Source organism: Symphalangus syndactylus, chromosome 21 (assembly GCF_028878055.3).
Source record: "Symphalangus syndactylus isolate Jambi chromosome 21, NHGRI_mSymSyn1-v2.1_pri, whole genome shotgun sequence".
NCBI lineage: Eukaryota > Metazoa > Chordata > Mammalia > Primates > Hylobatidae > Symphalangus > Symphalangus syndactylus.
In genome coordinates this window covers 46114390-46141225 of record NC_072443.2, presented here as the reverse complement: position 1 = coordinate 46141225, position 26836 = coordinate 46114390, and the positions used below count along the sequence as shown (strand labels likewise).

The following is a 26836-nucleotide window of genomic DNA, read 5'->3' as shown; positions in this document are numbered from 1 at the left end:
TGAATAATTTGTATCTGTGTTCTCCAGTAATGAATTTGAAGTAGCTGATATGGTACTTAAATAAAAGCAGTATGTAGATGTACAAGAAAAGGACCAGGAAAACATAAATACATTAAGATATTAATATGTGGGTGCCTAAAAATAACCTCAGATCAGATTTGCAGAGTCATAAGTTTAGACTATGACATTCCTGAAGGTCAAGGGGAAAGGGACATGAATGATCTCATTTTTGTAAACAAATAACAAACCTATGAAGGCCATACAGAGACAGTCTGGGGTGTACAACAGTGATTATTTCTGGGAGGTGGAATGCTGAGTTTTAAAATTATGTGCTTTTGGCTTATTTACACTTTACATCTAAAAAAATGAACATGCATTGCTTTTCAAAGAAAAACATTTTAAATAAAAATCAAACAAGTTAACAAGAAAAATAAGGTCAATGACGTAGTTTTCACTTCCCCAGCACTTTGCTCAGAATCAGGGCTCAGTAAATGTGCTGAATCAGTGTATTTGTGTCTAGAGGAAAAAACAACTCACCAGGTTCTTTCTTTATATTGTGAGTTTCACTACTTGAACTCAGTGACAGTGACAGGAGGTGAGATATACGATCTTTTATACTCCATTGTATTGTTAGGTTCCCTAAGCTCTTGGTCTAACTTTTAATGTGATGTTTTCTGTTACCATTTTCTTTAAGTTTACTTCATGTATTTAACTGTTTTAAACCTGCGAAGTTATTATGAAATATTACAGATTTTTTTACATTAAACATCTATGCTACTAAGCTAATTTTATTATCTTTAACATAATTTAAAAATATATATTATTTTAGGGCAAGCCTTTTGCTTGATCTTAGGTCTGTATACACATGGCACATGTACAGCTCTGTGCAGCAGGGTATAACAGAGTATTTGTCCACATGGGTTATGTGAAGGATATCATCACATCAGTGCAATTCTGCACTTAGATTTCCTGCATTCATAAGAAAAATGTGAAAATATTATCAATTTACTAGCTCTCATTAGAGCATGAACAGAAATCCAGTTTTATTGGAACAATCCTAGTTTTCATTTTTATTTTCCAGCTATTGGGAAGAGCAAGGAAAAGTGCTGGATCCCTTCTGGAAGTTGCAAGTCTCTCTAGAAGATGGGTCAAGATTTGGAGCACAGTCAGTCTCCAGTGTAGATTAGGGGAGGTGATATACAGTCCCAACCGTATTCTGCAGAAGTCAGATCCTATTTAAAGAGAAGTGCCTCACCCTGGAGACTATATTCTAAAAGGGTCACAGTAAATTAGGGGGCATCAGATGGAGGACAACCAGGATGATGACGGGTCTGGAAAGCATATCATGGAGAAAATGACGATAAAACAGACTATGTGGCTTGGAGAAGAAAATATTTGATGAGACATATTAGCTCTCTTCAAGTGGCTGCAGAGAGAATCTATTGAGAGAGTGAGATGCATTCTGTCTTGGCAGGGTGGGATGGGGGGTGGGGAGGGTGGCGAGGGGGGATAACCTTCCTATGCAAAAGACTTTTTGATAGCAGTAGTTCCAAAATGCTATGGACTACATTTTACAGTTAGAAGATGACTGGGTCATGCTGACTACTGTGGTTTCTTTCAACTTAAATGCCTTAAAAAAAAAGAAAGAAAAAAAGTGAGGCAGCCAGCGCTCAGGTATTACTATCCATTGGAGCATGAAAGGTCAATGTGGGATTTTACTACTCAGGTTTGCAAGACCTGCAATAAATTTCCTTCTAGGTACTTAGTCTTCCATTAAGCAACACTGCTGCCAGGTGAACAATGATAACTTGGTCACCAAATGACTGACCACCATGGTCAGGCCATGCATGGATTTTCTACTTAATATCATTGACATTTTATTTAAAAAGAAGTCTTCAGGAAAAAAAAAGGCAGGTTGTGGGGGCAATAAGCTTTAGCATGATTACCAATCAATCACTATTCTTGAAAAGACAGGACAAAGTTTGAAAAAATTATTCTGAGTTTGGTGTAGCTTTTCTCCAACCACTCAGAAAAGAGACTGGCAGATTAGGCCCCTCTTCTTACCTGATACATTCCACAGACTCCGGCCTTGATTTGAGATCTTGATCTTTAGCTGCTACTCCAAAATGAATAGGAAAGAGCCCCCCAAGGATAATGTCCCCTTTCTTTTGGGCTCGCTGGTCGGGCCCATAGGCAGAGGTGTGCCAGGTGAGTGCCAAGAGGACCCAGCAGCAGCTATAAAATGCCATGGTTCTGCCGTCTCTCCAGGGCGAGGGACAAGACAGCTAGGAGTTTGGAGGCTCCCCGAAGTTTCTCCCTTGGAGCAGTTCACTCCCTGCAGTGGGGACACATGTCTACAGATAGATTAATAAAATAATAGAAGACGTGGTGTTTGAATCTCCATTTCTGTCTTCTTCATTGCAGACTTGTAACGTAGGTGGTCCTTGAGCCTTTGGAAGCCACATCATGTAGAGGCCTCCTGTGATGGCTTCTAAAAGAAAAGAAAGACAAAATGGATTCAGCTAAACCTAAATCCCATCTTGTTATGACCACTGCAACCAAGGTGGCTCAGAATCTCCATTTAGAGGGGCCTAGGGGTGGCAGATTGAAAAGGCCTGGCTTGGAGTCACATTTTTATAGCACTTCATGTAAAATACAGGAAACGTCAATTGCCCATATTGGGGAAGAACTATGTTAGGTTATGAGAGGTCAAATTTTAAAGAGGCCCTTGATAACCTAAGACCTCCGCTGGTGCTGATGCTGGATTTTAATCCCTTCATTTTCCTGTGTGAATGAGGCATAAATTTGGCCTATTAGTAGCAGTAGCTCTTTTTGTTATAATAATATTAGCAATATTTTATTCAGCATGCAAGTTCTTATAGAAAATATAGAATGAAGCCGGGTGCAATGGCTCACACCTGTAATCCCAGCACTTTGGGAAGCTGAAGCAGGTGGATAACCTGAGGTCAGGAGTTCAAGACCAGCTTGACCAACATGGTGAAACCCTGTCTCTACTAAAAAAATACAAAATTAGCTGGGCGTGGTGGCATACGCCTGTAATCCCAGCTACTTGGGAGGCTGAGGCAGGAGAATAGCTTGAATCTGAGAGGTGGAGGTTGCAGTGAGCTGAGATCCTGCCATTGCACTCCAGACTGGGCAACAAGAGCGAAACTCTGTCTCAGAAAAAAAGAAAGAAAATAGAGAATGAGTCATATTTAAGCTTAAATCTGACTTTGAACCAAACAAAAATGTTGGAAAAGACCACTTATTCTTTATTTTTTATGATAGTCTCCTCTTTTTGTGCAGGTCTCTGGTTCCAGTTTGTAATATGACACTCTGTAAGCCTTTTAAGAATAGTTCTTATACAAAATTCAGAGAAATCATGGATTAGATTGTGTTTTACAAAGATCAACAGCTGGATATAGGAGAAAGCCTTCCTGCTATACTATGATTAGTAGAGTAGGAACTGTGCTCTTCTCACTCTGCACCCTATCTCACTCACCCTGTGAGTCAATTACCAATTACAGGTTGATGGCGCTAAATATCCAGCCTGTCTTGAGGTTCAGGGCCAAGCACTGGACTGCCAACTGGACACTGCCACATGAATGTTCCACAGATTATTTGAATTTAACAGGCCCTAAACTCACCTCCCTACCGAACTTGTTTCTCCTTCACTGTTTTCTATCTTAGAAGATTACATGCCATCCACAGAGACACAAAATAAGGAGCCATCTTTTCCTCCTTTCTGTTCTCATCATTGTCCTTCATATTTAAACAACCCCTAAGCCCTATAGATTCTATTTCCTAATTCTCTGTGGAATCCATTTACTCCTCGCCATTTCCAAGACTATTTTCAGTCCACCATCATTTTTTTCTTTTTCTTTTTCTTTATCCCTCTCCCCTCCCCTCCCCTCCCCACTTCTTTCTTTCTTTCTTTCTTTCTTTCTTTCTTTCTTTCTTTCTTTCTTTCTTTCTTTCCTCTCTTTCTTTCTTTCTCTCTCTCTTTCTTTCTTTCCTTTTTCTTCTTTCTTTTTCTTTCTCTCTCTTTCTTTCTTTTTCTTTCCCTCCCTCCCTCCCTTCCGTCCATCCGTCCCTCCTTCCTTCCTTCCCTTCCTCCCTCCCTCCCCTTCCTTCCTTCCTTCCTTCCTTCCTTCCTTCCTTCCTTCCTTCCTTCCTTCCTTCCTTCCTTCCTTTCTCTTTCTTTCTTTCTTTCTCTCTCTCTTTCTTTCTTTTTCTTTCTTTCTCTCTTTCTCTCTTTCTCTCCTTCCTTCCTTCCCTCCCTCCCTCCCTCCCTCCCCCCCCCCTCTCTTTCTTTCTTTCTCTTTCTTTCTTATTTCTTTCTCTGTCACCCAGGCTGGAATGCAGTGGCACCATCACAGCTCACTACAACCTCAACCTCCCAGACTCAAGCAGTCCTCTCACCTCTGCCTCTTGAGTGGCTGGGACTACAAACACATGCTACCCACATCTGGCTAATTAAAAATTTTTTTTTTGTAGAGATGGGTCTCACTCTGTTGCCCACAGCTGGCCTTGAACTCCTGGGCTCAAGTGATCCTCCCACCTTGGCCTCTCAAAATGCTAGCGTTGTAGGTGTGAGCCACCACGCCTGACCCTACCATCATTTTTAACCTGGATTTCTGCAACTATTTCTTAACTGGCATTCCCATCTCCAGTTTTGCTCTTGTGCAATTTGCAAATTTTGGATGCCACAGGACAAGTGCTTTGGAGCACAGGCTCTGGAGTCACACCTGGCTTTGAATCATAGTTCCACTACTTTCTAATATGACTTTGGGCAAGTCACTTAATGTCTGTGATCTAAACAAAATAATGCATGGAGAGCCATTAGCACAATGTAACTAGTAAACTCATAGAAAATACTGGCTTTAATGAATACCCTTCCACTCTTGTTAGTCTTCTCTTTGAATGTCACACTCCAACCTTGCTGAACTTCTTTCAGTTCCTCAAGTACATCAGGCTTTTAAAATGCTCAGACTTCACACTTGCTGTTCCCCTCCTTGGTCCCTGCGGCCTAAACTTGGCCTGGGAAACATCTACTTATCTTTGAGCTTCCAGATGTCCTTAATTGTGGGGCATGCCTGGGTGAACTGTAGGCCTTCGGGTGAATGAGGAAAAGAGCTCCTTCTGGGGAGCATACGGCTTTGAGTCAACGTGCACAGCTTTAGTGGAACACATGTTGGATTTCAGCCCACATTAACCCCTCGGTTGTGCAGTAAGCAATTTGCAAGGCTCTTGAAGGAAGCCTTCCCTGAACCCTTAGGTGAGGGAGGTCCACCTGTAAGAACATAGTCTCTTATGTCTTGGATCTTGGAGCTTCCCTCTTGGAAGGTTCATCACACTTTATTATAGTTATGTTCATAAATGTCTGATTCCAGAGCCCAATCTTTTAATCATTGTCATATGGTGCCTCTTGCTCCTTAGGAATTCCACCTTCTCCTCCAATAGCATTCCTAGCAGAGTGTGCTGGGCCTCAGGTGGAAGGATGACCCCAGCAGACACTCAATTTTCATGGAATCTCCTCCTGTAATGTCTGAACATCCATGACCATCCCAGTTTTCTGATCCTAGTCCTGCTTTTAGATTTTTGGCTTAATTCCTTGGACCCTGGTCATATGTTCACTCATACATTTAATAAGTACATGTGCTGGGAATATAAAGGTGACAAACACATGCAGGTTTATATCCTCAGGAGCTCAGTCCATGGGGTAGGCATGCTGGGCTAAATGATCACAATTTACCTTAACACTCAACAAGTGGAAAAGAAAAAAGTAACTTTTTTTCTAAATTCAACTTTGCCCTCCAGCACTTACTTCGTACAGTGTCTGAAATAGTAAATGCTGAATAAGTGTTTATCAAATAAAAGCATTAAAAAAGAAAGTACTTTGGAAAGAGATAGAAACTAGCATTTATTGATCCAGGCATTGTGCCAGATCCCTTAAACATTCTATATATTTTAAATTTCACAACAATTTTGTAATGAGGGTAATACCAAGTCCACTCTCAGGATGGGGAAATAGATTCTTTGTATATTCAGCTTACTCGAGTGAGCAGTTTTGGCACTTGACTTAAGAATGCCTTAAGAACTCAGAATTTTAAGGAGTCCCATGGACTGAATTAGGTAGGAGAAGGAACATTATAACTGGCTAGGGTTAGTCGCTGAGACCTGTTAAATTTTTCCTGTGAAATATTAACTACTTGGAGTTTATTAATTAGTCCATTCAACAGAAAATTAACGGCAATAAGGAATAGAGGAAGGAGAGATTTGGGGTCAATTTGTAGCAGTTAACTCTCTCAGTCTAACATATTCTTCAAACTACCCTTTTGAGTCCAGTTGTCAGGGTCGAATTTGCTTCCAAAGCTAAGGGTCATTCTAGATCCTCCATCTCCCTGTCCTCCAACATCCAGTCTCCTGGTCCTGTGATTCTGCCATTGCTTCCCACTCTGCCTTCTCCTACACACTCCTGTGGCCAGTGCCTTTGTCCAGGCTCCCATCACCTTCCACCTTCCATGTTGTAAAAGTTTTATTTTCTTTGTACTTGACTCCTGGTTGCCCCTCATCCCTTCTCCCCACTTTCTCTGTTCTGCTGCACGGAGGTGGATATGACAGCTGGAGACCATCTTGAACAAGGAGCTGCAACCTAGGGAATGATGGTGCCATGAGCTAAGCATTTCGTAGAGCAGAACCTTAATATTGAACTATTCCTGGACTTTTGCCTGACAGAGAAAAAAGGCTTCTGGCTGGTTTAAACCACTGTTATTACATATATTTTTTTTCTTACTGTAGTTATCTCCAACAGTATCTAGCAAAGAATCACAAATAAACTCATTTGTTCTCCTTACTATACATTTATTCCATAAATCATATATAATCATGTTTGCCTTCCTGCAAATGAGTATTACAAACAAAGCTGAAGCTAATATTTGCACTTTCTCTCAATGGCAGATACATCTTGGAAGAAGAAATGATCTGTGCACCAGGTGGTTGTATGTTTAGAAGGTTCTTGACATCAGGAGTGTTTCAGTACAGACAGATAATGGCTTGTTAGGCTTTTCAGCCAAGGATCGGAGATGAGGGCAGACCAGTCAATGGGTTCCATGGGTTCATGAAGTTATAAATTCGTGCAATGATTTACTCATTCAAAAAACATTTATTGAGCTCTCTATGTGCTAGATACCAGGGAGTGCAAGACATTACGGAAAGAAAGTTGAATTTTTTGCCTTCAAGGTGCTCAAGGTTTAAAAAGAGATAGAAAGGTATATTATAAGGATGGTGATCTAAATGCTATAAAGAGGCATGGTTTAAGTGTTGAGGGAGCACAGAGCAAATAGTGATATTCTCTGGTGATTGCTGGGAAAGAGAATTAAGTCAAGGTGGGGACCAGAAACTTCATGAGGCCAAGTCCTGTCTCTTTTCTCCACCATTGTTGCCTAGCACCCAGCACAGTACCTGGCACAAATGATTCACAAATATTCGTTGAATAAATGTATGAAGTGTACCCAGTAAAGACCAGAGGCTGGTTGGGCAATTCCTGGACAGGACAGGGAAGGGGTCACCCCACGAGACTGATGGTTCCTGTAGGCAGAGGCTTCTCCATGATCACAGCTGCATCCTCAGCATCAAACAAAGAACCTGGTACTAAATGGACGCTCTAAAAATGTCTGTTGAACTTGTTGTCCAAAGAGTAGGTACGTGGCTAATCCAAGTTCCGGAGTCAAGACAAGTTAACAGAGGATAGCAAAACAACATCAGGAGTGAACACTGCCACATTTCAATTTTCTTCCAAATAAAAACCACCCCTACTCTCACCTCTTGGCCTCAACATTTCTGGAAATTGTGAATCTCTAGAGCAGAATGATTTTGCTCACATTTCAAATAGAGAAAACCCAGGCGCAGACCTTCTGAACATAAAATCACTCAGTAAATTAAAGGCACAGCAAGCTCAAAAGCTACTATTTTTGAATTCCTAGATTGAAAATAAAAAATTCTAGGTTGCCTAGAAAAAAGAGTTATAAGACCAAATTTGATTTCCAATAGAATTTATCTCCATAATGTGAGTACACTGCTATGTCTCTGGTTTATTGTACTATAATCTTTGCTCTCTTTCGTCACAATGATTGTAAAGATGCTAACAGTAGGGTTTGAAGCCACTATTGCAGAAAGGTGAAATATGTATATTTTAATGAGGGTGAACAGGAAAAATAAACCTGAAAAAGTTTAATAAATAATCACCAAACTCATGTGCCTGGCTGTGGTTGCAGCTTCCTTCACCTCTTGCTGAAGAGACATCCACAATATGGGTTTCTACACACAGCTGGTGCACATTTGCCAAAGAATTAGGGACATCTTACCTGCCATCACCAATATGGCCATCCCTAGTTCTATATGAGACTTCATTCCTTCTGTACCAAAGCAAGGCACATCTTGTTTTAAAATGAGGGCCCTCTTTCAGCGCTGGGGGAAACACAAATTGCCCGGTCACCCTTGGCTGCCTCCCACAAGCCCAAGCCCGGCTTCTGCTGTCTGCCTGCCAGCTGCACACGGTCTTGCCCTCCATCTCCCTGACAACAGGTGTGACTTTTGGGGAGTCCATGCCTCATTTAGTTCTGGTAATGGCTTAATTGAGTTGGAAAAATGCAAAGACAGGAGCGTAATGAAAAGCAGCTGAGCTGGGTTCTTGTGAGTCATTGGAAAAAGCTGTCAGGGAAGGGAGGGAAAAGGATGAACAAGAGTGGTGAGGAGGCCGGGCGCAGTGGCTCACGCTTGTAATCCCAGCACTTTGGGAGGCCAAGGCGGGCGGATCACGAGGTCACGAGATCGAGACCACGGTGAAACCCCGTCTCTACTAAAAATACAAAAAAATTAGCCGGGCGTGGTGGCGGGCGCCTGTAGTCCCAGCTACTGGGAGAGGCTGAGGCAGGAGAATGGCGTGAACCCGGGAGGCGGAGCTTGCAGTGAGCCGAGATTGTGCCACTGCACCCCAGCCTGGGCGACAGAGTGAGACTCCGTCTCAAAAAAAAATAAAAAAAAAAAAGTGGTGAGGAGCAGCATAGGGCACACACACAGCAAAGTGGGGAGACAGAAGCCTAGACAAAGCAAAGAAAGGCTGTAAATAGAGGAAGCTGACATTCATTAATGCTGCATCCTGAGCTCCTTGAAGACAGGGCCAGGTCTGTCCCATCCGCGGCCTGGAACATGGAGGGGCTCCATGATGATGGTTGAGTGGGTGCATACTTGAGCGTAAGGCATATGTTTCTGTTCTCTGCTACTCCTGAGGGATGGGTTTCTATTGTACATAGAAAGTTGTACACTGAGCCTTTCCCCACTCACTTGCAACTCTCCTGACCTCACACAGTGTCTCTGTCTGAGGACCACTGGGGACATGTGGTGGTGTGCTGGTAAACTGGCTTCTAAAAGAAAAACAAGACCTGACTTGCAGTGTATGCTAAATATTCCCACCATAGTCAATTTCAAGCTACCAATGGTTTAACAACATATTGGTAAAAATTCTGAATATTTAACCATTGGCTCTCAAGAGCCAGTAGAAGCCTGTTCTAGCACATCATGGGGACATCTTTCTTAGCACGTGGAAATTCTGGTTTTCTTTGGAAAACCTGGCAAAAATTATTTTATAGGCATTGCAAATCTTCTCTCTTCTCCTGTTTCCCTCTTTGAGTGTTAGGAAGCTGTAAGCCAAATTTGTGGCTCTGCTGTAGCTAAAATAGAAACCAAAAGCATGCATTTTAGTGTTCTAACATTACGTGTACATTATTTTAAATTCTTGCACATATTTTACCCTGATTTCCTCACCACATTAAACCTTTCAGTTTTATTAAGAGCAACAGGGATATAAACACGAAAACAAACCAATAAATCTGGATTTTTGCTGTGAGCAATAAGAACTGTCCCCAGTTGAAACTCTCTGTCTAATTAACAGGAAGGGGTCTGGAAAAGTCATTCTTGTTTATTAATTGAGTGGATAGACACACCAGGTCATTAATCTAAAATACAGAATTTTAGAGGTAGAAGGGACCTGGGAAGTTTATCTGGTTTACACTGAAACGTTCTGACACATGAATGTTTGAATCATTATGGCCAATATTATCATGAACAGGAGCTGGAATTCACAACTCATTGTAAAACTATGTGAGGTTTAGTAATCAAAGGGCAAGCTTCTTCTTACTGAAAAGGGAAGTAATTTTTTTCCCCCTGATTTGTCAGTGCACAGTTTGTCTTTAAAATGTCAGTTTAGGGAGGGTGGAGCCAAGATGGCCGAATAGGAACAGCTCCGGTCTCCAGCTCCCAGCCCCAGCGACACAGAAGACGGGTGATTTCTGCATTTCTGCTTGAGGTACCGGTTTCATCTCACTAGGGAGTGCTTAACAGTGGGTTCATGACAGTCGGTGAAGCGCACTGTGCGCAAGCCGAAGCAGGGCGAGGCATTGCCTCACTCGGGAAGCGCAAGGGGTCAGGGAGTTCCCTTTCCTAGTCAAAGAAAGGGAAAACAGACGGCACCTGGAATATCGGGTCAGTCCCGTCCTAATACTGCGCTTTTCCAACGGGCCTGGAAAACGGCACACTAGGAGATTGTGTCCCGCACCTGGCTCGGAGGGTCCTATGCCCACAGAGTATTGCTGATTGCTAGCACAGCAGTCTGAGATCACGCTGCAAGGCGGCAACGAGGCTGGGGGAGGGGCGCCCGCCATTGCCCAGGCTTGCTTAGGTAAACAAAGCAGCCAGGAAGCTCAAACTGGGTGGAGCCCACCACAGCTCAAGGAGGCCCGCCTGCCTCTGTAGGCTCCACCTCTGGGGGCAGGGCACAGACAACCAAAAACTCAGCCAGAACCTCCACAGCCTTAAATGTCCCTGTCTGACTGACAGCTTTGAAGAGAGTAGTGGTTCTCCCAGCACGCAGCTGGAGATCTGAGAACGGACAGACTGCCTCCTAAAGTGGGTCCCTCACCCCTGAGCAGCCTAACTGGGAGGCACCCCCCCAGTGGGACAGACTGACACCTCATTCAACCGGGTACTCCTCTGAGACAAAACTTTCAGAGGAACTATCAGACAGCTGAATTTGTGGTCTCACGAAAATCCGCTGTTCTGCAGCCACCGGTGCTGACACCCAGCCAAACAGGGTCTGGAGTGGACCTCTAGTAAACTCCAACAGACCTGCAGCTGAGGGTCTTGTCTGGTGGAAGGAAAATTAACAAACAGAAAGGACATCCACACCAAAAACCCATCTGTACATCACCATCATCGAAGACAAAAAGTAGACAAAACCACAAAGATGGGGAAAAAACAGACCAAAAAAACTGGAAACTCTAAAAAACAGAGCACCTCTCCTCCTCCAAAGGAACGCAGTTCCTCACCAGCAACGGAACAAAGCTGGATGGAGGATGACTTTGATGAGTTGAGAGAAGAAGGCTTCAGACGATCAAACTACTCTGAGCTATGAGAGGAAATTCAAAACAATAGCAAAGAAGTTAAAAACTTTGAAAAAAAATTAGAAGAATGGATAACTAGAATAACCAATGGAGAGAAGGGCTTAAAGGAGATGATGGAGCTGAAAGCCAAGTTTCGAGAACTACGCGAAGAATGCAGAAGCCTCAGTAGCAGATGCGATCAACTGGAAGAAAGGGTATCGCTGATAGAAGATGAAATGAATGAAATGAAGAGAGAAGGGAAGTTTAGAGAAAAAAGAATAAAAAGAAATGAACAAAGCCTCCAAGAAATTTGGGACTATGTGAAAAGACCAAACCTACGTCTGATTGGTGTACCTGAAAATGATGGGGAGAATGGAACCAAGTTGGAAAACACTCTGCAAGATATTATCCAGGAGAACTTCCCCAATCTAGCAAGGCAGGCCAGCATTCAGATTCAGGAAATACAGAGAACGCCACAAAGATACTCCTCGAGAAGGGCAACTCCAAGACACATAATTGTCAGATTCACCAAAGTGGAAATGAAGGAAAAAATGTTAAGGGCAGCCAGAGAGAAAGGTCGGGTTACCCACAAAGGGAAGCCCATCAGACTAACAGCTGATCTCTCAGCAGAAACTCTACAAGCCAGAAGAGAGTGGGGGCCGATATTCAACATTCTTAAAGAAAAGAATTTTCAACCCAGAATTTCCTATCCCGCCAAACTAAGCTTCATAAGTGAAGGAGAAATAAAATACTTTACAGACAAGCAAACGCTGAGTGATTTTGTCACCACCAGGCCTGCCCTAAAAGAGCTCCTGAAGGAAGCACTAAACATGGAAAGGAACAACCGGTACCAGCCCCTGCAAAAACATGCCAAATTGTAAAGACCATCGAGGCTAGGAAGAAACTATAGCAACTAACGAGCAAAATAACCAACTAACATCATAATGACAGGATCAGATTCACACATAACAATATTCACGTTAAATGTAAATGGGCTAAATGCTCCAATCAAAAGACACAGACTGGCAAACTGGATAAGGAGTCAGGACCCATCAGTGTGCTGTATTCAGGAAACCCATCTCACGTGCAGAGACACACATAGACTCAAAATAAAGGGATGGAGGAAGATCTATCAAGCAACTGGAAAACAAAAAAAGGCAGGGGTTGCAATCCTAGTCTCTGATAAAATAGACTTTAAACCAACAAAGATCAAAAGAGACAAAGAAGGCCATTACATAATGGTAAAGGGATCAATTCAACAAGAAGAGCTAACTATCCTAAATATATATGCACCCAACACAGGAGCACCCAGATTCATAAAGCAAGTCCTCAGTGACCTAGAAAGGGACTTAAACTCCCACACAATAATAATGGGAGATTTTAACACCCCACTGTCAGCATTAGACAGATCAACGAGACAGAAAGTTAACAAGGATATCCAGGAATTGAACTCAGCTCTACATAAAGTGGACCTAATAGACATCTACAGAACTCTCCACCCCAAATCAACAGAATATACATTTTTTTCAGCACCACACCACACCTATTCCAAAATTGACCACATAGTTGGAAGTAAAGCTCTTCTCAGCAAATGTAAAAGAACAGAGATTATAACAAACTGTCTCTCAGACCACAGTGCAATCAAACTAGAACTCAGGATTAAAAAACTCAGTCAAAACCGCTCAACTACATGGAAACTGAACAACCTGCTCCTGAATGACTATTGGGTACATAATGAAATGAAGGCAGAAATAAAGATGTTCTTTGAAACCAACGAGAACAAAGACACAACATACCAGAATCTCTGGGACACGTTCAAAGCAGTGTGTAGAGGGAAATTTATAGCACTAAATGCCCACAAGAGAAAGCAGGAAAGATCCAAAATTGACACCCTAACATCACAATTAAAAGAACTAGAAAAGCAAGAGCAAACACATTCAAAAGCTAGCAGAAGGCTAGAAATAACTAAAATCAGAGCAGAACTGAAGGAAATAGAGACACAAAAAACCCTTCAAAAAATTAATGAATCCAGGAGCTGGTTTTTTGAAAAGATCAACAAAATTGATGGACCGCTAGCAAGACTAATAAAGAAGAAAAGAGAGAAGAATCAAATAGATGCAATAAAAAACGAAAAAGGGGATATCACCACCGATCCCACAGAAATACAATCTACCATCAGAGAATACTACAAACACCTCTATGCAAATAAACTAGAAAATCTAGAAGAAATGGATAAATTCCTCGACAAATACACCCTCCCAAGACTAAACCAGGAAGAAGTTGAATCTCTGAATAGACCAATAACAGGTTCTGAAATTGTGGCAATAATCAATAGCTTACCAACCAAAAAGAGTCCAGGACCTGATGGATTCACAGCTGAATTCTACCAGAGGTACAAGGAGGAACTGGTACCATTCCTTCTGAAACTATTCCAATCGATAGAAAAAGAGGGAATCCTCCCTAACACATTTTACGAAGCCAGCATCGTCCTGATACCAAAACCTGGCAGAGACATAACCAAAAAAGAGAATTTCAGACCAATATCCTTGATGAACATTGATGCAAAAATCCTCAATAAAATACTGGCAAACCGAATCCAGCAGCACATCAAAAAGCTTATCCACCATGATCAAGTGGGCTTCATCCCTGGGATGCAAGGCTGGTTCAACATACGCAAATCAATAAATGTAATCCAGCATATAAACAGAACCAAAGACAAAAACCACATGATTATCTCAATAGATGCAGAAAAGGCCTTTGACAAAATTCAACAACGCTTCATGCTAAAAACTCTCAATAAATTAGGTATTGATGGGACGTATCTCAAAATAATAAGAGCTATCTACAACAAACCCACAGCCAATATCATACTGAATGGGCAAAAACTGGAAGCATTCCCTCTGAAAACTGGCACAAGACAGGGATGCCCTCTCTCACCGCTCCTATTCAACATAGTGCTGGAAGTTCTGGCCAGAGCAATCAGGCAGGAGAAGGAAATAAAGGGTATTCAATTAGGAAAAGAGGAAGTCAAATTGTCCCTGTTTGCAGATGACATGATTGTATATCTAGAAAACCCCATTGTCTCAGCCCAAAATCTCCTTAAGCTGATTAGCAACTTCAGCAAAGTCTCAGGATACAAAATTAATGTACAAAAATCACAAGCATTCTTGTACACCAATAACAGACAAACAGAGAGCCAAATCATGAGTGAACTCCCATTCACAATTGCTTCAAAGAGAATAAAATACCTAGGAATCCAACTTACCAGGGATGTGAAGGACCTCTTCAATGAGAACTACAAACCACTGCTCAATGAAATAAAAGAGGATACAAACAAATGGAAGAACATTCCATGCTCATGGGTTGGAAGAATCAATATCGTGAAAATGGCCATACTGCCCAAGGTAATTTATAGATTCAATGCCATCCCCATCAAGCTACCAATGACTTTCTTCACAGAATTGGAAAAAACTACTTTAAAGTTCATATGGAACCAAAAAAGAGCCCGCATCGCCAAGTCAATCCTAAGCCAAAAGAACAAAGCTGGAGGCATCACGCTACCTGACTTTAAACTATACTACAAGGCTACAGTAACCAAAACAGCATGGTACTGGTACCACAACAGAGACATAGATCAATGGAACAGAACAGAGCCCTCAGAAATGATGCCGCATAGCTACAACTATCTGATCTTTGACAAACCTGACAAAAACAAGAAATGGGGAAAGGATTCCCTATTTAATAAATGGTGCTGTCTAGCCATATGTAGAAAGCTGCAACTGGATCCCTTCCTTACACCTTATACAAAAATTAATTCAAGATGGATTAAAGACTTATATGTTAGACCTAAAACCATTAAAATCCTACAAGAAAACCTAGGCAATACCATTCAGGACATAGGCGTGGGCAAGGACTTCATGTCTAAAACACCAAAAGCAATGGCAACAAAAGCCAAAATTGACAAATGGGATCTCATTAAACTAAAGAGCTTCTGCACAGCAAAAGAAACTATCATCAGAGTGAACAGGCAACCTACACAATGGGAGAAAATTTTTGCAACCTACTCATCTGACAAAGGGCTAATATCCAGAATCTACAATGAACTCAAACAAATTTACAAGAAAAAAACAAACAACCCCATCAAAAAGTGGGCAGAGGACATGAACAGACACTTCTCAAAAGAAGACATTTATGCAGCCAAAAAACACATGAAGAAATGCTCCTCATCACTGGCCATCAGAGAAATGCAAATCAAAACCACAGTGAGATACCATCTCACACCAGTTAGAATGGCCATCATTAAAAAATCAGGAAACAACAGGTGCTGGAGAGGATGTGGAGAAATAGGAACACTTTTACACTGTTGGTGGGACTGTAAACTAGTTCAACCATTGTGGAAGTCAGTGTGGCAATTCCTCAGGGATCTCGAACTAGAAATACCATTTGACCCAGCCATCCCATTACTGGGTATATACCCAAAGGACTATAAATCATGCTGCTATAAAGACACATGCACACGTATGTTTATTGCGGCACTATTCACAATAGCAAAGAGTTGGAACCAACCCAAATGTCCAACAACGATAGACTGGATTAAGAAAATGTGGCACATATACACCATGGAATACTATGCAGCCATAAAAAATGATGAGTTCGTGTCCTTTGTAGGGACATGGATGAAACTGGAAAACATCATTCTCAGTAAACTATCGCAAGGACAAAAAACCAAACACCGCATGTTCTCACTCATAGGTGGGAATTGAACAGTGAGAACTCATGGACACAGGAAGGGGAACATCACGCTCCGGGGACTGTTGTGGGGTGGGGGGAGGGGGGAGGGACAGCATTAGGAGATACACCTAATGCTAAATGACGAATTAATGGGTGCAGGAAATCAACATGGCACATGGATAGATATGTAACAAACCTGCACATTGTGCACATGTACCCTAAAACCCTAAAGTATAATAAAAAAAAAAATAATAAAATGTCAGTTTAGGACTTCAGAGGACTAAACTTACTTTCAGTTACAGCACAGAATCTATTATGAGAATTCTTTTAGTTTTAATTGGACCACAGGTGCACAAAATTGGATTAATCATAATCCTTTGTTGGTGATACATCCTCATTCTTGGTCCAGACCTGGCCCACTTTTATTTTCTAAGTTATTTTTAATAATTAATCTACCACCTAAAACAAAAAACATCCACAGTAACCTACCGGTGGGTTCTTGTATTACATCCTGTTCTTGTGCCTCTTTTTTTTTTATTATTATACTTTAAGTTCTAGGGTACATGTGCACAACGTGCAGGTTTGGTACATATGTATACATGTGCCATGTTGGCACTAAAGAAGCCATTATCCTCAACCACATGCTGATCATTCCTTGCTTCTCTCCTCACCACATCCTTTTAAAAACTTCATAAATCATAAGACAGAAAGACTGGTAGGATACACACCAAAATGTTAAGGATGATTAGATCTCAGTGATGAAATTCTGGTTTCTTCCCTGTTTTATTTTTTGTTTTTGAAATTTAATAAAATAAAGATGTAAACTTGGTCCTCCATGCATGTGGGTTCTGCAGCCATGGGTTCAGTCAACTGCAGATTGAAAATATTTGGAAAAAATAAATGGCTGTATCCGTACTGAACATGTACAGACTTTTTTCCTGTCATTAGTCCCTAGACAATAGAGTATAACAACTATTTAAGGAGCATTCACATTATATTAGATATTGCAAGTAATCTAGAGATAATTTAAAATATACAGGAGCATGTGGATAGGTTATAGGCAAATACTATGCCATTTTATATAAGAGACTTGAGCATCTGCAGATTTTGGTATCTGAGGGGGTCCTGAACCAATCCTCCATGGATACCCGCAGACAGCTATATTACTTTTAAACCGCTAAATATGTGGTAGAATGTTATTAAAACAATGGCTATATGAATGGACATAAACATTAAACATGAAAAACATTGCAAAAAACATTTTGCTTAGATTTTACTACCTATTCATACTGTATATCCTTTGAAATATATTTTGAAAACTATGCTTATTGATACTTCTTATCTTCCATCCTTTTTGTTATTATCTGTTTTTACTCCCTTCTCTTTATCTCACTTATCTTTCTCTCACTCTTAAAATAAATTTTTAATTGAAGTATAACAGACATCAGATATGCACAAATCATAGAAGAATTTCCAAAATGTAAACATTCACGTAATCAGCATCCAAATAAAAAAACAGAACCAGAACTCCGGAGCCCCCACTCATGCCTCCCTAGAGTCATCACCTTCCCCAAAGATGACCAGTACTCTGACTTCTACCATCAAAGATGGGATTTTCCTGTTTTTGAACTTTATATAAGTGGAATTATGTAGTATCTGGCTTCTTTTGTCCAACATACTTGCAAGATTCATCTATATTGTATGTAACCATAGTTTGTTTTTTCTCATTATTGTATAGTATTTTCCTATGATTCTACCACACATTACCTATCCATTCTCTTGTTAATGAACGCTTTGGGGTTTTAATGAACAGTGCTGCTATGAACTTTCTTTTTTTAATTTTTAATTTTTGTGGGTACACAGCAGGTATATATATTTCTGGGGTACCTGAGATATTTAGATACAGGCATGTAATTTGTAATAGTTACATCATGGCAAATGGGGTATCCATCCCCTCAAGCATTTATCTTTTGTGTTACAAACAATCCAATTATATTCTTTTAGTTATTTAAAAATGTATAATTAAATTATTATTGACTATAGTCATCCCATTGTACTATCAAATACTAGGTCTTATTCATTCTTTCTAACTACTTTTTGTACCCATTAACCACACCTGTTTCCTCCCCACTCCCCGACTACCCTCTCCAGCCTCTGGTAACCATTTTTCTACTCTCTATGTTCATAAGCGCAATTGTTTTAATTTTTAGCTCTCACAAATAAGTTAGAACATGCAAAGTCTGTCTTTCTGTGCCTGGCTTATTTCACTTAACATAATGATCTCCAGTTCCATTTATGTTGCTGCAAATGACAGGATATCATTCTTTTTTATGGTGGACTAGTACTCCATTGTGTTTATGTAACACATTTTTTGTATCCATTCATCTTTCGATGGACACTTAGGTTGCTTCCAAATCTTGGTTTTTGTGAACACTGCTGCAACAAACATGGAAGTGCAGATATCCTTTTGATATACTGATTTCCTTTCTTTTGGGTATATATACCTAGCAGTGGGATTACTGGATTGTATGGTAGCTCTATTTTTAGTGTTTTGAGGGGCCTCCAAACTGTTCTCCATAGTGGTTGTAGTGATTTTCATTCCCACCAACAGCGTATGAGAGTTCCTTTTCTTCACATCCTTGCCAGCATTCATTATTGCCTGCCTTTTGGATAAAAGCCATTTTAACTGGGGTGAGATGATACCTCATTGTAGTTGTGATTTGCATTTCTTTGATGATCAGTGATGTTGAGCACCTTTTCACATTCCTGTTTGCCATTTGTATGTCTTCTTTTGAGAAAGGTCTATTCAGATATTTTACCCATTTTAAATCGGATTATTAGATGTTTTTCCTATAGAGTTGTTAGGGTTCCTAATATTCTGGTTATTAATCCCTTGTCAGATGGCTAGTTTGCAAATATTTTCCCCTATTCTGTGGGTTGTCTCTTCACTTTGTTGATTGTTTCTTTTGCTGTGCAGAAGGTTTTTAACTGGATGTGATCCCATTTATCCAGTTTTGCTGTGGCTGCCTGTGCTTCTGGAGTGTTACTCAAGAAATTTTTGCCCACTCCAATGTTCTGGAGAGTTTCCCCAATGTTTTTGTTTAGTAGTTTCATAGTTTGAGGTCTTATATTTAAGTATTTAGTCCATTTTGATTTGATTTTCGTATATGGTGAGAGACAGAGGTCTAGTTTGATTCTTCTGCATTTGGATATCCGATTTTCTCAGCACCATTTATTGAAGAGACAGTCTTTTCTCCAATGCATGTTCTTGGCACCTTTGTCAAAAACGAGTTCACTGTAGGTGTGTGGATTTGTTTCTGGGTTCTCCATTCTGTTCCACTGAGCTATGTGTCTGTTGTTATTCCAGTACCATGCTGTTTTGGTTACCATACTTCTGTAGCATAATATGAAAGTCGATAATGTGATTCCTCTGGTTTATTCTTTTTGCTCAGCATAGCTTTGGCTATTCTGGGTCTTTTGTGGTTCCATATAAATTTTAGGATTGTTTTTTCTATTTCTGTGAAGAATGTTGTTGGTATTTTGATAGGGGTTGCCTTAAATCTTTTATTGCTTTGGGCAGTATGAACATTTTAACAATGCTGATTCTTCCAATCCACGAATGTGGAATATATTTCCTTTTTTTGTGTCCTCTGCAATTTCTTTCATCAGTGTTTTATAGTTTTCATTGTAGAGATCTTTCACTTCTTTGATTAATTCCTAGGTATTTAATTTTACTTGTGACTATTGTAAGTGGCACTACTTTTCTGATTTATTTTTTAAGTTGTTCACTGTTGGCATATAGAAATGCTACTAGTTTTCATATGTTGATTTTGTATCCTGCAACTCCACTGAATTTGTTTATCGGTTCTAATAGTTTTTTTGGTGGAGTCTATAGGTTTTTCTAAATATAAGATCATACCTTCTGCAAACAAGGATAATTTGGCTTCTTTCTTTCCAATGTGGATGCCCTTTCTTTGTCTTGTCTGATTGCTCTAGCTAGGAACTCCGGTACTATGTTAATAACAGTGCTGAAAGTGGGCTTCCTTGTCCTCTTCCAGATCTTAGAGGAAAGGCTTCCAGATTTTTTTCACAATCAATATGATACTAGCTGTGGGTTTGTTTTATATGGCTTTTATTATGTTGAATTATGTCCATGTATGCCCAGGTTTTTGAGAGCTTTTATCATAAAGTGACGTTGAACTTCATCCAATGCTTTTTCAGTGTGAATTGAAAATGATTATATGATTTTTGTCCTTCGTTTTGTTGTTAAGATGTATCACATTGATTGATTTGCGTATGTTGAACTATCCTTGCATCCACGGGATAGATCCCACTTCGTCATGATGAATGATATTTTTAATGTATTGTTGAATTTGGTTTGTTAGTATTTTTTAAAGGATTTTTGCATCAATATTCATCAGAGATGTTGGCCTGCAGTTTTCTTTTTTGTGTGTGTGTGTCTTTGTCTGGTTTTGGTATCAGGGTACTATTGGCCTCATACAATGAGTTTGGAACTATTCCTTCCTCCTCTGTTTTTTGGAATAGTTTGAGTAGGATTGGTATTCATTCTTCTTTAAATGTTTGGTAGAATTCAGCAGTAAAGCCATTGGGTTCCAGTGTTTACTGGGAGACTTTTTATTTTGACTTTGCTCTCATTACTTTTTATTGGTCTGTTCAGGTTTTGGATTTCCTTATAGTTCAATCTTGGTAGGTTGTATGTTTCAATTAATTTATCCATTTCTTATAGGTTTTCCAATTTATTGGCATCTATTTGCTCACAATAGCCTCTAATGTTCCTTTGAATTTCTGTGGTATCAGTTGTAATGTTTCCTTTTTCATCTCTTATTTGTGTCTTCTCTCATTTTTTCTTAGTCTGGCTAAAGGTTTGTCAATTTTATTTGTTTTTTCAAAACATCCACTTTTCATTTAATTGATCTTTTTTATTGCTTTATTCATTTCAATTTCATTTATTTCTGCTCTGATCTTTATTATTTCTTTTCTCCTACTAGTTTTGAGTTTTGTTTGCTCTTGCTTTTCTAGTTTTTTAAAATGCATCATTAGGTTATTTATTGCAAGTTTTTCTTCTTTTTTGATGTAGGCACTTATATCTTTAAGTTTTCCTGTGAGTACTGCTTTCACTATATTGCATAGGTTTTGGTATGTTATGTTTCCATTATCATTTGCTTCAAGAGATTTTTAAATTTCCTTCTTAATTTTTTCAGTGACCCGCTGGTCATTCAAGAACATGTTTAAATTCCATGTGATTGCATAGTTTCCAAAATTCCTCTTGTTATTGACTTCTAATTTTATTTCATTGTGGTCAGAGACAATGCTTGATATTATTTCAATTTTTTGAATGTCTTACGACTTGTTTTGTGACCCAACATATGGTTTATACTTGAGAATGATCCACATGCTGAGGAGAAGAATGTGTATTCTGCAGCTGTTAGATGAAATGTTCTGTAAATATCTATTAGGTCCATTTGTTTCATACTGCAGATTAAGTCTGATGTTTCTTTGCTGACTTTCTGTCTGGAAGATCGGTCCAATGCTGAAAGTGGGGTGTTGAAGTCTCTAGCTATTATTGTATTGTGGTCTCTTTCTTTAGCTCTAATAATATTTGATTTGTATATCTAGGTGCTCCAGTGTTGGCTGCATATATATTTAAAATTGTTGTACCCTCTTTTGAATTGATCCCTTTATCATTATATAACGACCTTCCTCATCTCTTCTTACAATTTTTGTCTTGAAATCATTTCGTGTGATATAAGTATAACTAGTCCTGCTCTTTTTTGGTTTCCATTGGCATGGAATATCTTTTTCCATCCCTTTATTTTCAGCCTATGTGTATCTTTATAGGTGAAGTGTGTTTCTTATAGGCAACAGATCATTGGGTCTCGTTTCTTCAGCACTTTAAACATGTCATGGCATTCTCTCCTGGCTTATAAGGTTTCCACTGAAAAGTCTGCTGCCAGACATATTGGAACTCTGTTGTATGTTATATGTTTCTTTCCTGTTTCTCTTTTAGTATCCTTTTTTATCCTTGACTTTCAGGAGTTTGATTATTAAATGCCTTGAGGTAGTCTTCTTTGGGTTAAATTTGCTTGATGTTGTATTATCTTCTTGTTCTTGAATGTTGATATCTTTCTCTAGGCTTGGGAAGTTCTCTGATATTATCCCTTTGAATAAACTTTCTACCCCTATCTATTTCTCCACCTGTTTTTTAAGGCCAGTAACTTTTAGATTTGTCCTTTTGAGGGCATTCTCTTGATTTTCTAGGTGTGCTTCATTCTTTTTTCTTCTTTTTTCTTTTGTCTCCTCTGACTGTGTATTTCCAAACAGTGGTCTTGGATAAGACCCAGAATAATTCTCTGTAGTACCAGGCAGAGACTCTTGCTCTCTTCCTTACTTCCTCCAAAACAAACACAGCCTCTCTTTCTGTGCTGAGGTGCCTGGAGCTGGGGGTGTGGTGACACATGCTTCCCTGTGGCCACCACCACTGGGACTGTGCTGGGTTAGGCCTGAAGCCGTCACAGCACTGGGTCTTGCCCAAGGCCTGCTGTAACCACTACCTGGCTACCATCTATGTTCTACCTCAGTGCCCTAGGGCTCTGCCATCAGCAGGTGAAGAAGCCAACCAGGCTTGTGTTCTTCCCTTAAGCGCAGTGAGTTCCCCCAGGCCTTGGGTGGGTCCAGAGACACAGTTGGGAGACAGGATTTGAGCCGACAACTTTAGAAATCTGCCTGGCATTCTATTCTTCTGCATCTAAGCTGGCCCTTAAACCACAAGACAAAATCCTTCTCACTGTTCCCTCACCTTTCCACAGGCAAAGGAGCCCCTCCTGGTGGCCACCAACACCACTGGCTCAGGGGGAGTTCTGCCTGGCCACTGCAGATGTTCACTTAAAGCCCAGGGGCACCTCAGGCTGTGGTGAATGCTGCCAGGCTTGGGACTCATGCTTCAAGGCAATGGGCTCCCCTCTGGCCCATGGAAGGTCCAGAAATGCTGTCTAGGAGCCTACACCTGGGCTCGGGACCCAAGAGCCTGCTTGGTGCTCCACACCTTTGTGGCTGAACTGGTACCTAAGGTACCAGCAAGAAAACATCCCTTTTACTTTTCTCAAGCAGAAGGAATCTTTTGCCATTGCCACCCCAGCTGGGAAGGTAGTAAGTCACACCTGAAACCAGCATGTCTCAGAGTCTCACCCAAAGCCCATGGCACACTACCTGGGTATCACTGTTGGTTATTCAGGGCCCAAGGGCTCTTTAGTCAGCAGGTGATAAATTCTGTCAGGATTAGCTCATTCCTTTCAAGGCAGTGAGTTCCCTTCTGGCCCAGGGCATGTCTAGAAATGTTGTCAAGGAACTAGGGCCTGGAATGGAGGCCTTATGGCTCTGCCTGGTGCCCTATCCTACCTTGGCTGAGCTGGTATCCAAGGTGCAAGACAAAGTCTTCTTTACTCTTTGCTCTTCTCTCCTCAAGCAGAAGGAAGGAGTCACTTTAGTTGCTATGAGCTGTGTTACCTGGGGTTGGGAGATGGGTGGAACAAGCACTCCCTTAGCCACCCTGGCTGGTGTCTCCCTAGGTCACCTGCTGCCCTAGTCCACTGGCCCTAGTGTTAAGCCTAGCCCAGCACTAGGAACTGCTTAGTTAGGAATTACAGTCCTTTTGTCCTAGACTGCCTTTCAAGCTTATGTAAGACCCCAGAGCACTTTAACACGTGGTGGTGAGGCTTGCAGAAACTCAAGTTCCGACTGCTTAGGTGGGTGAGTCCCCTCTGGCTAGAGCTGGTCCAAATGCTCCCTCCTCCTCAGCGAATGCCAGCTGAGCCCAGCACAGCTTTTCTCTCTGCTGTGACAGGTCAGCACTGGGTTCAATGCCAAGTGGCCCAGTCGCTGTGCTCTCGATCCCCGAAGTGCACAGATTTCTCTTGCACCACACAGCCACTGCTGGGGGGATAGGAGAGGGATGGTGTCAGTGATTCAAGGCTGTCTTTCCTACCCTCCTCAGTGCCTCTTTGAGCAATATGAAATTAACACCACGTGCTGTGATTATTCACCGGATTTTTGCTTCTTTTGATGGTGCTTTTTTGTGTGTAGTTAGTTGTTAAAATGTGGTGTTCCTGCAGGGGGGCACCATCAGTGGAGGCTTCTATTCAGATATCTTGCTCCACCCTCAGCTATGAGCTTTCTTAAACATGTCTTTTCGTGAATATATGTTGAATATATACCTAGAAGTGGAGTTGCTAGATCATAGAGTTTGTGTATCTTTAGTTTTAGTAGACACTACCAAAACATTTTCCAAGTGTTGTACCGATTTATCTTCCCACTGCACTCTATGAGAGTTTCTATCACTCCATGTCCTTGTCCACCCTTGGTACTGCCAGTCTTTTTCATTGTGGTCATTGCTTGTCTTCCTTTTATATGATTATCTTGTGTCTACCTATATTCCTAAAATGTATTTAAAATTTTAGTTGTTTTAAGCTTTATAAAAGGGTATCATACAATATGTAATCTTCTGAGCTTCTTTCACTTAATATCATATTAATAAAATTCACCTATATTGTTGTATTTTACTATAATCCATGATTTTAACTGCTGTATAATATTCCACTGTGTGAATACATCACAATTTATTCATTCATTTTCCCACTGGCGGGCATTTGGACTTTTTCAATAGTAAGGCAATTCCTTTCTTCAATTGGCTTTGAGATTGTGCAGGAAACAAGGAAGAGCTCTATGGAATTTTAAAGACACTTCAGCCAGGTGTGGTGGCTCATGCTTATAATCCCAAGGTGGGAGGCTGAGGTGGGTGGATCATGAGGTCAGGAGATTGAGACTATCCTGGCCAACATGATGAAACTCCATCTCTACTAAAAATACAAAAATTAGCCAGGCACAGTGGTACACTCCTGTAATCCCAGCTACTTGGGAGGCTGAGGCAGAAGAATCGCTTGAACCGGGTGGTGGAGGTTACAGTGAGCCGAGATCACACCACTGCACTCCAGCTTGGTGACAGAGTAAGACTTTGTCAAAAAAAAAAAAACATAAGTAGTGTTAGCTACAATTAGCAATGCTACAAATTTCCAGGCCCAAAATAACAAGCCTCCAGTGTTTCATTACCCCATTTTAAAGAAGATTTTACCTCACAGTTAATTAAAATCACATCTATTTTAAAATTAAGGCCATTTATTCTTGTCTAATTTACCACTGCAATGAAAGGCCAGACACAAAAATTTTCATTAATTTAAAGATAGAATCACCTTCACTTTTTTTCAGGCTTAACTATCCAAATTTCTTTCAAACCTTTCTGCTTAGGACTACTTCATATTTTCCTAAAGATATTTGTTAATATGCCAGGAACCTATTCTAAGTTCTTCATGTCATTTTTTAGAGCATGTTAACAGAAACTGGTACCATGATTTGGGGCTGACCTGAGGTTAAAAGAATTTGCGTCCCACTGGAGATTTCAAGATGTGTTTGTTAGTGTTTGTCCATAACTTCACAATTTGGCTGACTCATGTCCACATTCTGGCCTTCTAGGGCCTCCTTGATTTCCTAATATACATTTGCTTGAGTAGTCCCTTCAGAACCTATATCTGTATTTTTTATCCCCAAATATCTCAGATTGAAATTGTTCAAACTGAATTTTATTTTTGAAGAACTATGCCTCCCCACTAAATTCATTTTGAATTTTGTTCCCATTTTTGAAGGAACATGTCTCCCTGTCAGGAAATGTCCGGAAATATGTGTTGATTTATTAGCTGGCCCCTTCAGCTTTGCCCAGAAGAATCATGAACCAGCATTTAAAGAATGAATTTTGGAACATGCCACATTGAGTTGCCTCTACGAGAAGATTCTCCATTGCTAAGGACACCTGAAGCTGTTCTGGAGGAAGACTGTCTGGAATAAACTTTTCCCAAATAAGTCCATGGATGTTTCTAACCCTGACTTTGATGCTGGGTCAGCCAATATATCCTCCCACATGGTGGAAACCCATCCAATTGATTTCTTTTAATGTGGTAACCCTCAGACAGAAACTTCTTGTTACTGTAAAAAGAGCCTCCTATCTGTTGGGCATGGGGCTGGGTGCAGGGCAGTGAGTCTTAAATTGTGGTCCTTGGACCAGCATCAGCACCATCACTCGGGAACTTGTTAGAAACATGAATCCCATCCCAACCTACTGAATCAGAAACTCTGGGTGTGGGGCCGGCAACCTGTGTTTTAACAAGTTTGAAAGCCATTGCTAGACCGTCTTTTATATGCATCTGTCCAGGGTCATATTCTGTTCTGAGCTCTAAAAAATGTGTTTCCTAAGAATGATTGTTTAAATTTAATTTTATTTGTGTATTATTATTTTTAGAGACATGGTCTCACTATGTTGCCCAGGTTGGAGTGCAGTGCCACGATCATAGCTCACTGCAGTCTAGAACTCCTGGGCTCGTGATCCTCCTGCCTCAGATTCCTGAGTAACTAAGACTACAGGAACATGCCACTACACCAGGCTATTTTTAAAAAAATTTTGTAGAGACAGGACCTTGCTGTATTGCCCAGTATTCTTCCGATACTATTACTTTTCTCCAAGGATAACACAGCCAAACAAAAATGTATTTTGAATGGATACACAACAGTTTCCTGTCAATGTCAATTCATTCTTCAGTTTCCCT

At 40.5% G+C, this 26836-nt stretch overlaps 1 protein-coding gene and 1 long non-coding RNA gene across 3 annotated transcripts in view; one reads left to right on the top strand and one right to left on the bottom strand.

Annotated features, from left to right (window-relative positions):
- The window catches only part of CASR (calcium sensing receptor), a 107728-nt gene that overhangs the window by 31458 nt on the left and 49434 nt on the right, over positions 1-26836 (bottom strand). Inside the window, exon 2 of one of the 2 annotated variants that reach the window (XM_055259357.2) lies at positions 2065-2491. In XM_055259357.2, coding sequence (XP_055115332.1) covers positions 2065-2249 — 185 coding nt within the window. In that variant the 5' untranslated portion in view covers positions 2250-2491. Of the gene's footprint in view, positions 1-2064; positions 2492-26836 lie in introns of those variants that run through there. The other variant, XM_055259358.2, reaches the window with a different exon arrangement.
- LOC134735476 (uncharacterized) overlaps positions 10171-26836 on the top strand; it is a 79132-nt gene continuing 62466 nt past the window's right edge. The window contains exon 1 of the long non-coding RNA XR_010118636.1: positions 10171-10366. This is a non-coding gene — a long non-coding RNA (uncharacterized lncRNA). The remainder of the gene's footprint in view (positions 10367-26836) is intronic.